This window comes from Pipra filicauda, unplaced genomic scaffold, assembly GCF_003945595.2.
Source record: "Pipra filicauda isolate LSUMZ 115617 unplaced genomic scaffold, ASM394559v2 scaffold205_size1947385_pilon, whole genome shotgun sequence".
In the NCBI taxonomy this organism is placed as follows: Eukaryota; Metazoa; Chordata; class Aves; order Passeriformes; family Pipridae; genus Pipra; species Pipra filicauda.
In genome coordinates this window covers 588,400-600,321 of record NW_024104316.1, presented here as the reverse complement: position 1 = coordinate 600,321, position 11,922 = coordinate 588,400, and the positions used below count along the sequence as shown (strand labels likewise).

Genomic DNA, 11,922 nt, shown 5'->3' with positions numbered 1-11,922 from the left:
AGCCAGGATTTATACACAGAAAAGGGGAAACCATTTACAAATAAAAAAAAAGTCTCGTTAATGTCACATTTAAAAATAATAATAATAATAAAAAAAAAGGAGACTAAGTTGAAACAGCGTCTGCTGTACAATAGGAATCCGCTGGGTCTGCTTTGTACACTGAGGGTGTCGGGGTGCCCCTCACCCCCAACACCGGCACGTGCCCAGTCCAACACACACGGTACAGCTCCCGATCCTCCACTCGGCACCAGTGTCCACGGGCCGCAGTCACACCTTTCCCTTTTCTCCTAGATCAGTATTTCCCAAGGTGAGAGCTACGCCAACACCTCTAACTCAGTCAACAGAGGGGACAGTGGTGTGAGATTTTCAGCAATTCACCCTGGAAGGGTGAATTCAGTCAGCTATAGAATCAAATTTGGGTGTTGTGGAAGGAGAAAATCTGCCTCTGACCAGTGAAGAGCAGTGATGTTACTCCTCCCTGTCCCATACAGGCAGCATTCAGGAACTGAATGGAGTGATGCAGAATTCCACCAGCACAGCACAAACAGTGGTGCCAGCTAAATTCTATCATGTGTGATTTGGGTCCCCTCTAACCATGACTGATCTGTGGAAGTAAAATGGCATGTTTGGCTCCCAAACGGGGAGACTGTGCAAACATGAGCACCTGGGAACTGCCTGGAGGACTTGAACCCCAGAATTAACTACGTGCTCTTACACAAACCCACACTACAGCTGTTTGAGTCCACAGAGCTGTACTTCAAATAGGGACAGAAGTGCTAGATGAAATGTTCTGGTTTCATACCATACTTGTACACTCACATACACCTCAAAACTACCTTCTTTTTTTTTCCCCCGAACAAGACTGATAAAGTAAAAATAAACAACCCTACAATCTTCTTTGACTAAATAAAAAGCTTGTGTTTTAACAGAAGTTGCCATCCAAATTGAACACAATTCCTCTACAACATTATGGGATTCAAGTGATCCCTCTGGCTTGTCACATTTCTTCCCTCTGTACCTACCTGCAGTTAGTTTCTGTATTTGAGACATTCACCTCTCCATTATTTTTCATACAGTGAGCTTACTGTGGATTCTTTCAGAGCAAGACTGATCGTATCCCCTGGATTTAAGCATCAGGTTCTGGAGGAAATGCTAACATTTTGCTACAGAACTATTTGACCTTCACTAGGGCCTTTCCAGCCCTTTCCAGCGACACAGACATACAGACACTCATCCCAACCTGCTGGACAGTACTTCAAGTACCACGAGTTTTTGTTCCTATCCAGGTGAGTTACTCCAGCAGCCTGGTGACAAAAGTGAGGCAGGAGAATCCCAAGTTAAAACTCACCAAAGGACCTGATTAGTTAAGGGCTAGGTAAACAATAAATAACCTTATTACTATGAACAAGAGTAAACAGTAAGAGGCTAGCAGGAGTGAAGTAATGAGGAGAATATCACGCACAGTTCCTGTGCATTTGCTGTCATTTAGGAAACATAGTTTGTTAACCCTTGCAGTACTAGGAGCAAATGGAGAGGTGCATGCCTTGCTAGATTCCCAGTCATCCAGCCCTTCCTTCCATCCACACCCTGAGCAACAGCATCACCAAGTCTAGAATAAGCTCTCCAAGAGAAGGTTTCATGATGATGATGAGAAAAAAACCCTAACAACCAACCATTTCCTAAACTGCATTCAGCGGAAGGCAGACTCCTCCAGCGAGAAGCGAGGGTCATGAAGAAGAAGGAGCACCCCAGGTTTTCCCACCCTAACACGCTTCTTTTACCTGACTGTGGCTATTTCTAACATTCTCTGTTACACCAGAGAAGTTACAAAGACTTTCTCAAGTTCAAGGCAACAGCAGTGTTTCTTACAACCATTTCTCACACCTTCCTGTAAGGGTGGTGAGGCACAGATTGCCCAGAGAGGTTGTGGGCTGGATGTGGTTCTGGGTAACCTGCTCTAGTGTGGAAGGTGTCCCTGTCCGTGGCAGTGGGTTGGAATGAAATGAGCTTTAAGTCCCTTCCAACCCCATCCTTCTGTGCTTCTTCGATTCTTTCTTTCCCTGCAGTGGAAAATGGTTACCTGCAGGCAAGATGATGTGTTGGCAACAGCACGACCAGGTTATTTTTGGAAGAGCACTCCTGTGGGTTTCTGTGCTTGCAAAACCTCTGGATTTTTAGGCATGCATGAAAAGGACGAGAATGTTTCAAGACTGGGACTGGTAGATTTTTTAGTCAAGAAAAAAGCAAATCTGGTCATTAGCAGTAGTAGGAGACCCCTTTCTAAAACATGAAAAGATAACATGTTCAAATGATAAAATGGTCAGGACCCTTTGACAGTGCCCACCTTTCAAAAGATAGGTCTGTGTCTTTACAGTGACAAAGGGTTTATTTAGTATCCTACCTTTGTTTCCAAGGGCCTCCAGCCACATACCTCTAACACCTCCCAGCACACTCACACTGAAGCCAAACTCCCAGGTTAGCCTGCTGACACAGGCAGAAACACCACCAACCACAGACACAGGTAGAAACACCACCACAGAGCACAGACTCCTAATGCAGTGCTCCAGGCACCCTCACTTTAACCTTCTCCACATTAAAAAGCAAAAAAACCAAGAAAGCCTTATATCTGAAAGTAAAGAAAGTCACCTTCAGAGCTGAACAGGGTTTACATTCAGAACTATGGCTACAAACCTACAATTTTCACTGCAATGTCTTTTGGACTTTAGTGGAAGATGCTATTTCTAGACAATAAACCATCTAATTAGGCTTCTCAAGCTAATCAGGTTACAAAATGCCTTCTCAAAAAGTCACAACAGTTTAAAAAAAGCCCTCCAATGGCAATTTAATTATGCCCAGATAGACATTATGTAGAAGCAGGACTTGTGCCAGCAAGCAAGGCTGCACCTAGATCCCACTTCCCTTGCCGGGAGCTCTGTGAACACACCCATCTCAGTAGCAGTCATTTCAGTGCTCAGTCAAGTGAAACGACAACACTTCTAATTGCCAAACTAACATTTGTGGTTTTACACACCTGTGCTACCTCAAGAGACCCGATTAACTGTTCCTCTTCTACTCCACGCTGGCAGAGGGCCTGTCAAGCTCCGTTAGTACCAGGGAAGAGGGGCAAGAGAAGGAATTCAGGCTTAAGTTCTGTTCTACCCAACCACTTAACAGCAATCCTACCATGTACTAACTCCCCATCGAATCTTCGTCACTCAGACTTTTGCTGCTGCTTCCTTGTGTTCATAGTACTTTGCTACAAAACCAGGAGTGTTTGTGACAGACTCACTAGCATAGTAAGTCTAAACCCATACCACTAACAGTTTGCTGCCCATCCTCAGAACGGGATGAAGGTACATTTGCAAAAAGCTTCAGTTGCAGCAAATGCTCACAGTATTTTGTATATGCTATTCTGTACATTCAGTATCATCAGAATCAGCTGGTCCACACTTTAAAGTGTCCCAAAACCACCTCCACTGTTCTTCTAGGGAACGATGAGGAGAACTGGAAATGTCAGGTCTTACCTAGCAGCGTGCTAAGTGGGAAAATAAAGTTTTTACTGCAGCACACACAGGTGAGCACATCTAAAAGGTGAATAAAATATATCCTACTGTACACATGGACTCTTGTGCAGCCTCTTCTAGATTTCAGCAACACATTCCATGTTTCAGTCAAAGCATGTGTCTTGTGACCTCCACACCTCCTTTTACTTGAGGAACAAAGATGACCCTAAGAAGAGGCCACAGCTACTGTTGCAGCTTTTCTAAAACACCTTCTTTGGGCTCTCATGTTGATGGTAACTATGTGAAAGCTACTTCCCTTAAAGATCCAGACATTTCTGCCTTTCACACAACACTATCATCCTGCCATCCACTCCTGCTTCTGGACTGGCACCTGTGTCCTACATCCCAGGAAACACCAGCTGCTATCACTGTCAATTGCAGTTGTGGAAACGAAAACGACTCTTCAGCGTGGTTCAGACTATGCCATTCAAACCATTGAGACCCAAATTGTGGTTACAAACCACTGTGATAATCCACAAGTAATTGTTACACAGATAGAGCACGTCGAGCGTTCAGTCATTTTCTGCATCGCTGACAGAGCACGGCACTGCCAGTGTGTCAACACCCTCTACAGACAGTTAATTTGGAAGGGGAACAGCTTGGCAGCAGCGAGGTAAAATAAAAGGAGGGTTAGAATTTTACTGCATAATAAAAAAGTTGACCGAGTAACTGACCAGGGCACTTCCTGCCCACTGACAGTGGCACCGTTCACTACTGACGGCCTACGCGCCTCGTGTCTACATCGTGTCTTTAATCTACTGAAACAGTTGTACAGCTCACATGAGTATTCGATCCTGGTCAGTATTTTATTCTATCTTGCGAGCGGCAGAGGAAGAAAGGGAGGACATCTTTTCAGCCAAAAAAAATCCACAGTCACAAAAGCAGGATATTCACTAGGAGATGACACCAGTGACTGGTGTCCTTAAGTTGTCCAAGACTATGCTCTGAAGATGCTTTACACAGACGAGCAAGATGTCCAAAACAAGGCCAACTGTGGTGTAAGATGCAATTTACCCTTTAATTTCCTGCCTCAATTTCACCCAGCCACAGAGGATGACTAGATTTCAATATGAACCATTACCTAAATCATATAGTCGGTATGCAGATATATGTCTGTCTTTAAAAATTTACTTTAAAACTGCTTGAGCTGCAGGTCATATCAGTCTGATTTGGAGAGTGAAGGCAGTTCCAACAGTACAACAGAGACTTGTCTACAGGCAGGTAAACGAGAGTCTGCTAACAAAGGGGTAACAAAAGCTGCTGGCTGGGCTGCCAATGTTGCACACAAACTTTCATAGGATGAAGATGCTGTGGATGAGATCCAGGATGGGAAAACTGAGCCAACACCTGCTGCTGTTCTAATTTTTTTTTTTTTTTTTTTTATTCTCCTCTCACAAGAGGGGGTGGGTAGACTATACAGAGGAGGGCTGTACAAAACTGGGCACTGGGCAGGCATTTCTTCAGCAGGAAATCCAGGCTCTACCTGTCCTTGAGCTCTCTTGTCACCCGCTTGGTGATGCGTCCACACATCAGGCCGATGAGGAAGAGTACACAGATGCCAACCGTGATCACAGACAGTATGTAATTCTTGGATGGAGAGGTCATAACTTGCATGGCAAGGTCAGAAAAGCCTTCTGCTGGGGCAACCTGGAGGTGAAAAGGGAATAAATGAGCCAAGCTGTGCTTTCCATGCAGCCCTCAGCCGTGGCATTTATCAGCTTTAGTCTCTGGTACTGCTCTTGCCTCCTGTCGTCATCAGACTTGGCCTGAACCAGAAACAAGCAGGTCCTGCAATGATTCATCTGAAGGAATCGCTGCTCAGGAGGTACCTTTATAACAGGAAGTTCTGCCACCCCTATTCCACAGCCCCAAACCTCCTCTACAGGAGACTAAGCCCTACATGCACAAAAGACAGCTTAATTCTGCATTGTTGGGGATGCATCCCAGACACAGAGAGAGTAAGATCTAAGTTCAGAAAAGAAGACCTGTCTTCAGTTCTTCTAGACCAAAGTCAAAATACTGAACTTCATTCAGAAACAAGAATTTCATTACAGTTGAAGTTTTTCATAAATAGCTTGCAACTGAGAGATCTAATGCATTAAAAAAAAAAAAAAAAAGGAAATCTTATACATATTCACCTTTGCAGCATAGCTCCACATTTCAATACGATCATTAAGGCGTTTCTTGCATTCAGGCTGCAACCTCACACGCTTATCTTCCAGAGCTTCCATTAAGCATGACATTTCTGTAATGTGCAGAAGATGGTGTTACAAAATAGAAACAGCAGCTTCAACCACGTGCTGTGGAAAGGGGCACTTCCATTCTCCTGAAGGCTGATGGTTACATGGCTTTCCAAACAGACCAGCCAGCAGGGCAGAATATACACAAACCCCTGTACCCCCGAGGCTGGTAATGTCACCAAGATTCATGAGCAATATTGCATTTGGAGGTGCAAGGAATTTTGACTTCCAAAAAGAAATTACAGCACATATCCAATATATAATTCATGTGATTTACATGAGATTTCAGGAAGTCTGCTAAATTTGCACCTTCAATGAGCTGTACACTCTAAATTCCATGCCACTACCCTTTAGACAGAGCTAAGATCAAATTCAGCTCGGGAAAAAACACAGTCTTATCTCCTTAGGCTTGTTAGGAGCTTCTTTTGATCAACAAAATATTCTGAACTGTTTAACTTCCTGAGTTTTCACACAGTCCTGTGAAAAGGAAGTGTGATCACAGTGTTCTGGTGCCTATGGAGCGGCCTGGCCAACTCATGAGCTCTTATATGCTCATATGAGACACTGACATCAAATTCTGTATTTTATACTCATGCTACCATACTTGACTAATCCCTAATTGGATGCTTTCTGCTTTGCAGAGAAGAGTTATTTAGTTCATAGCAAACAGGCAGCAAACTTTAGGCTAACTCCAGACTTTTAATACACAATTGTCAGTTCAAGCACTCGCAGGCAGAGCCCTCTCTAAGCTACAGACTCCTGCAGACCTTCAGTGCAAACACATCAGAACACACATCAAAAGAATTATGACAAAGCAGGAATAAACAAAGGATATCCAGAATTTCAAAAAGGCATTCAGTAACCAGCACAAAAGATAATGATCAGGAAAATACTTGGCTGCTATTTTTAATGCCAGATAAACTCAGAAAGATGGGAAAGTTCAGAACTATTTTCCCCATAGCTTTCCTTAAACAGCCATATGGTAGCTAACATAACAGCAGTAACAGAGTGCAAGAGCTTGACTCAAACAGGAAAGAAAGTGTTAGGAAATACTTATTTTTACTGTATTTCAAGTAGTCTGAACTTGCTGAACTCAGAGGACCTGAAACAGCTGATGAAGTCTCAAAGCCTTTACCTGCTACGTGAACTTAGAAAATCAAGTCATGATTACCTACCCTCTGCAATGTTGGAAAAGAAAAAACTGGTATGTTTAAGCAGAGAAGAAAAAAATTAAATCAAAGTACTTCAGTTTAATTTTAAATACTGAAACAAAGAAGCCAACCATGGACAAAGACTGACACAAAGAAAGAAGGATCAAGAGGATTAGGTAAGAATGACTCTTGTGAAACCAAACCAACTTGCTGCTCTATGAAAAGCAGCTTAGTTCTAGGAAAGCTTTTGATACAGTCTGATAGAACATTGTCATAAGTAAGGTTGGGAGCTGTATCTTGTGTGAAGCTGATACAAGGTGGGAGATAAACCTCACTGAAAAATGAGTCCATGTGTATTAAGAGCTCATTTTCAATGGGATTTAACTGAGGAGGGATTTTATAGAAGGTTTATGGATCTGGTATCACACACTATTGTCAGCAATCATATGAATGATGGCACAGAAATATATTCATTAAGTCTGCAGATAAGGCTGCAAAGGTATTTTATATCAGGACTGAGGAATAAATAGGTCCTGCCTTGGACACAAGGAAGGACTTCTTGATACCCATCCATCTACCACCTCTGCTGCTGTTCCATCCTGTTGCCCACAAATGATTGGTGGAAATATCCTGTTCTTAAGACTACACTGGCAAGAAAATGCAGGTTAAGTATTTCAGGACTGAGAGGTTACACAGGTACAGCACAAGCACTTACGGCGTCCTCTCCCCGGTGGAATGGCAGCACAGTGGTGTTTGATGTCGAGGGCACAGGCTGTGTGGAGCACTGGGTCAACAAATATATCTGCTTTGCTCTCCTTCAGCATGTTGAGCACTTCCTGGGGAGGAGGAAATTACAAGTACACCTCAGAAAAAGGAGAGAGAACAAAACTCATGCTGCTCAATATTTATGAAAGCTGTACCAACTTTTAAAATCCAGGATCATGAGAAAATCCACCACTGTCCATGGATGAGGCTATGAATGAGAGTTTAGGCTTAATTTAAGTGTCCTGGTCTGTAATACTTACAATAGTTATGTTCATTAAAATACTCATATTAATCTAAAATACAGAGACAATATGCCAGGGTTCCTTCAGTTAGAACTGAAATCAGCCGTGGGTGATTCGTAGAGCTGTGCCCAGGCCGTGCCCAGCACCCAGGCAGCCTGCAATGGAGACAGCACCAGGAAACAGATGAGTAACAAGAAACTTTGGCAACCACAGTCAAGGAAGGATTCAAGCCTGGAATTGCAGAGGAGGTACTGTCGACACGATTTTGACTGGCAAATTGAAACTGAATTGAATCACTGCAGGCCAGAACCGAGATGTGTAGGGAAACTTCAGAGCTCTGGCCTCATAATAGCTACAACATGACCTAGGCTGTGATCTGGAAAAATCACAGACTTCTGCAGGGATGGGATGCCTTTTAGAGCACATCCAATTTATTTCCTTTACCTTCTTGCACATTTCAGTTTTTATTTTCAGCAGATTCACTTTCAGACATTCTTCCACCTGTCCCGTCTGCTCCTGAGCTGCTGCTTCTTCTGCACACAAGCTGGAAATCTATTTTGAAAAAGGTGTTTTAACATAAGTAGTTCACAACAATCATTCTGCCTTTTAGCACATTTATATCTCAATACATTAGTTCATCACAGGGCACAGCTAGAGAATACATGATGAGACTCCTTCCCCCCAAATCCCCAGAGCCAAATGCAGCCTGGCTCATGCAATATGCATACCCTTTAAACCCAGCAGCAAGAAGTCAATATTGCTGTACTGAGGAGGAGGGCAGAGAGGAAAACAGCATGGAAAGAATGTGAAAGTATGAAATAAGTAACACTTGAAGCATGACCAACTCTGTTATCAAAAGTGAAAACTCAAAAACCTGAATGTATTCCAGTTAAGGCCGACAAGACCAAAGAACTAACAGACATTTTTTCTGACAACAGGAAAGCAGTATTTTTCTATAGTCACAAGTACTGATGAGATCCCAGATAAAAAAATTAACTTCATATTAGCACTGCACAGGAAACTGCAATTCTTGCACACTGGGCAAAAGTCACGAGCAGAGAATCTGACCAGCTAGAGGCAGCTCAAAGGGATTTTTTTAAAATTTAATAATTGGGAAGCTTCTTGTTCTAAGAAACAAAAATCTGTTACATGAAGGGAGTTTTCATCCTGAAGAAGTATCTCAGGAGCTACTTCTCCTACCTCATCAGAACAGTGCATCTGAAGCTGGGGATCCAGCCGATAATCAAGGGCTGATTCCTGGATTATGACTCGAATTTGGTCCTCGCAGTCAGGAGAGAGACGCTGGGAAGAGGAGAAAGTCATTAACTCACTCAATGACCTTCATCTTCATAAATCAATCACCTTGTATTTTAACCTCTGAATCCTCTAACACTTGTACAGGAACATAAAAACCCCATTTACATACAGCCTGTCACAAACACTGAACACACCACAAGCCCAAGTTTGATCTGTTGTTCAATGACTGTTGCTCAGCACGATCCTGCACAGTTTCTCATTTGCATGCACCAGCTCTACCCACCTGGTCTGCATATTTCAACTTCAGGCATGAGATGACTTGCCCTTCCAACTCTGTATCATCCTTGGCCCTGTTCAGGATATTTTGGCAGAATTTTGGTATGTCTGCTTTGCATGCCTTCCTGAGCACGGGATTTAAGCGGTAATCTAAGTGGGAAAGGCGACAGAACTTCATTAGAGCACACATCTCTTCGGGCTGCAGAACACGACACTCCCAAAGAGATTGCACAGAAATTTCCTAGATGACATTGTACCACCAAGGAACTTAATTTTGGGGGAAAACAGTATTTCTTCACAACAGAATTTCAGTTTGTGAGGTAAGAGCTTCAGGAACAAAGAGGATTCAAAAACACATGCTGACCCTCAAGAACTTGACTGAGATCAGAGTGTGCACTGAAAAACATGAAGAATAAAACAAAACTGATATTCTTCCAGCCATGCAAATCACTGAACAGCCCAGGCAAGCAAGTGAAGTTTCTTTCAGAAGAAGATACCTGTGTTCTGTGTGATCTGGCGCTTGGTAATCATCTGCTTGCATTTAGGATCCATCACTTCACTGTTCTTGTTTTGTTTCAAACACTGTAGCATATTTTTTGAGTCTGCCTCTGGACAAAACCGCTACCGAAAAAAACCCAAAAAACAACAAGTTTCATCACTAAGCACTTGAGAAAGCAAAACCCAAACCCAACAAGCAGCTTCCAACTCATGGAAGAGAATAAGCACATGGCCAATGCAGAGGTGCATACAGTCCCTATCCCCAACACCTATCACAAAGAACAGTGCTACTCCCTGAATTGACTGTGGGCATTAATGCCTGTGCTTACAGACTGAGCACTGAGCTGTACAGTCCTCACTGGCTTCTAGGCACCACCTCGTGTTGGCTGTATCAAAAGCAAATTGCCTTTATTTATTTCCTATTCTTAAGATACAGCACACTTGGAAAAAAATACCCACCAAATTAGGCCTCATATGCAAATACTTTTGCTCCCCTTTATTTTAGAAACTAAAAAAGCAATCTTTAAGTCTATACACATACTACTGCTTTGTATAAATTCTGCCTGGACAAAGTAACAGGTAAAGACTTCATTATTAATGCTCAGCACAAACTAAGACCACATAGAAGGAGAAAGCAGAGAGGAGCTCACTGATACTAATGTGCCCATTCCTGCCCCAAGTCAGATAGTCAAAAGTGAACCAGCTTACCCAAAATTCGTACCAAGATACTAATTTCTTTTGTTAGAAACTAATTCTGTGGGTGTAAGATAAGGCTGTTGTGTTTTCTAATCCTCACTACTTTGGTGAGAGCACAGGTCTTTGTATAAAAGCATGAGTCTGCACTGGAGAGCAAAAAATTCTGAAGATGTGCTTCTTCAGCCAAAATATGGAATAAGGGCACTGCACAAAGACCACACATTCTAACGTTCCAGGGCTTGCAATTTTTCCTCCTGTGAAAGAGTCTCTTATATGAGCATTCACTGCTGCTTTCCACATGGTACCACTTTCAGCTATCATTTCTAATTTTTAATTTTGCATAATTTTGCCTGTTTTATTGCTTTGATGAAAGTCTGTGTGCACCAAGTCAGCAGTGAACTGAAGATTTTACAATTCTCTGTAATCATAATTTCTTCACCTTTGCATAAAGCCAATCCATATCCAAACTGACTGAATGAAAACTGCACTAGAAGCCTCAGCACTGATTGCCTTCTCAATTCTGCTGGTGGTTGGGTAGACAAATTTATTAGTGCACAGGCTTTGATCAGGAAGTTGAAAGAGAAGAGCCCTGAAGAAATCTCAGCCTGATTCAGAGTTAAGAAACAGATTACTCTGCAAAAAAAGCAATCATACTTCTGAAACAACACAGCAGTCTTGTAACAAGTCTTTATGGGAAGCTCAAAGCCAATAGAGCTTTTATATCCCAACCTTACCCTCTTAAATAAGCACTAACATTACCTTGATCATCTGCTTGCAGACTCTCATGAGTGTGTAGTCCAGTTCTGGATCCATCATCTCCGTCTCCTGCAGCTTAAACACCTTCTGGTGGCACCTTGTGCTCAACTGCTTCTTGATTTCTTTCAGGCATTCAATAATCTGCCAACACAGTATTGCAGCAGTAAGGGACACCCTGGGGACACAGTTCTGTCACACACAGCTGTGTGTTCCCCTAACGACCTTCCTTCACCTGATTTGGGCAGTTAAGTTCCCAATGCCTAGACTTTATCAAAGTCATTACCAGTGCTCATTTCCAGGACTTGTCTTAAGCTCATCTTTTCTCACAAAGATTTAATGAGATGAAGAGGGTCTCCTGGACTTACTCCAAAACCACAAATCTCATCTTGCAGACATTATGCCTAAGAAATCTTTCAGCAACACTTGCAGTAACCAGCTGCTAATAGCTTAAAATTAGCATTAACTGAAGAATGAAGTA

General features: G+C 42.6%; 1 protein-coding gene across 1 annotated transcript in view; it reads right to left on the bottom strand.

Moving 5' to 3' along the window:
• Positions 1–63: 63 nt before the first annotated feature.
• Positions 64–11,922, bottom strand: part of GLG1 (golgi glycoprotein 1) — a 79,706-nt gene continuing 67,847 nt past the window's right edge. Inside the window, exons 19-26 of the mRNA XM_027716105.2 lie at positions 11,448–11,585; positions 9,992–10,115; positions 9,502–9,644; positions 9,162–9,263; positions 8,406–8,513; positions 7,670–7,790; positions 5,702–5,808; positions 64–5,210 (exon numbers count right to left, since the gene is read on the bottom strand). Of these exons, the coding sequence (XP_027571906.1) occupies positions 5,043–5,210; positions 5,702–5,808; positions 7,670–7,790; positions 8,406–8,513; positions 9,162–9,263; positions 9,502–9,644; positions 9,992–10,115; positions 11,448–11,585 (1,011 nt within the window). The 3' untranslated portion in view covers positions 64–5,042. The remainder of the gene's footprint in view (positions 5,211–5,701; positions 5,809–7,669; positions 7,791–8,405; positions 8,514–9,161; positions 9,264–9,501; positions 9,645–9,991; positions 10,116–11,447; positions 11,586–11,922) is intronic.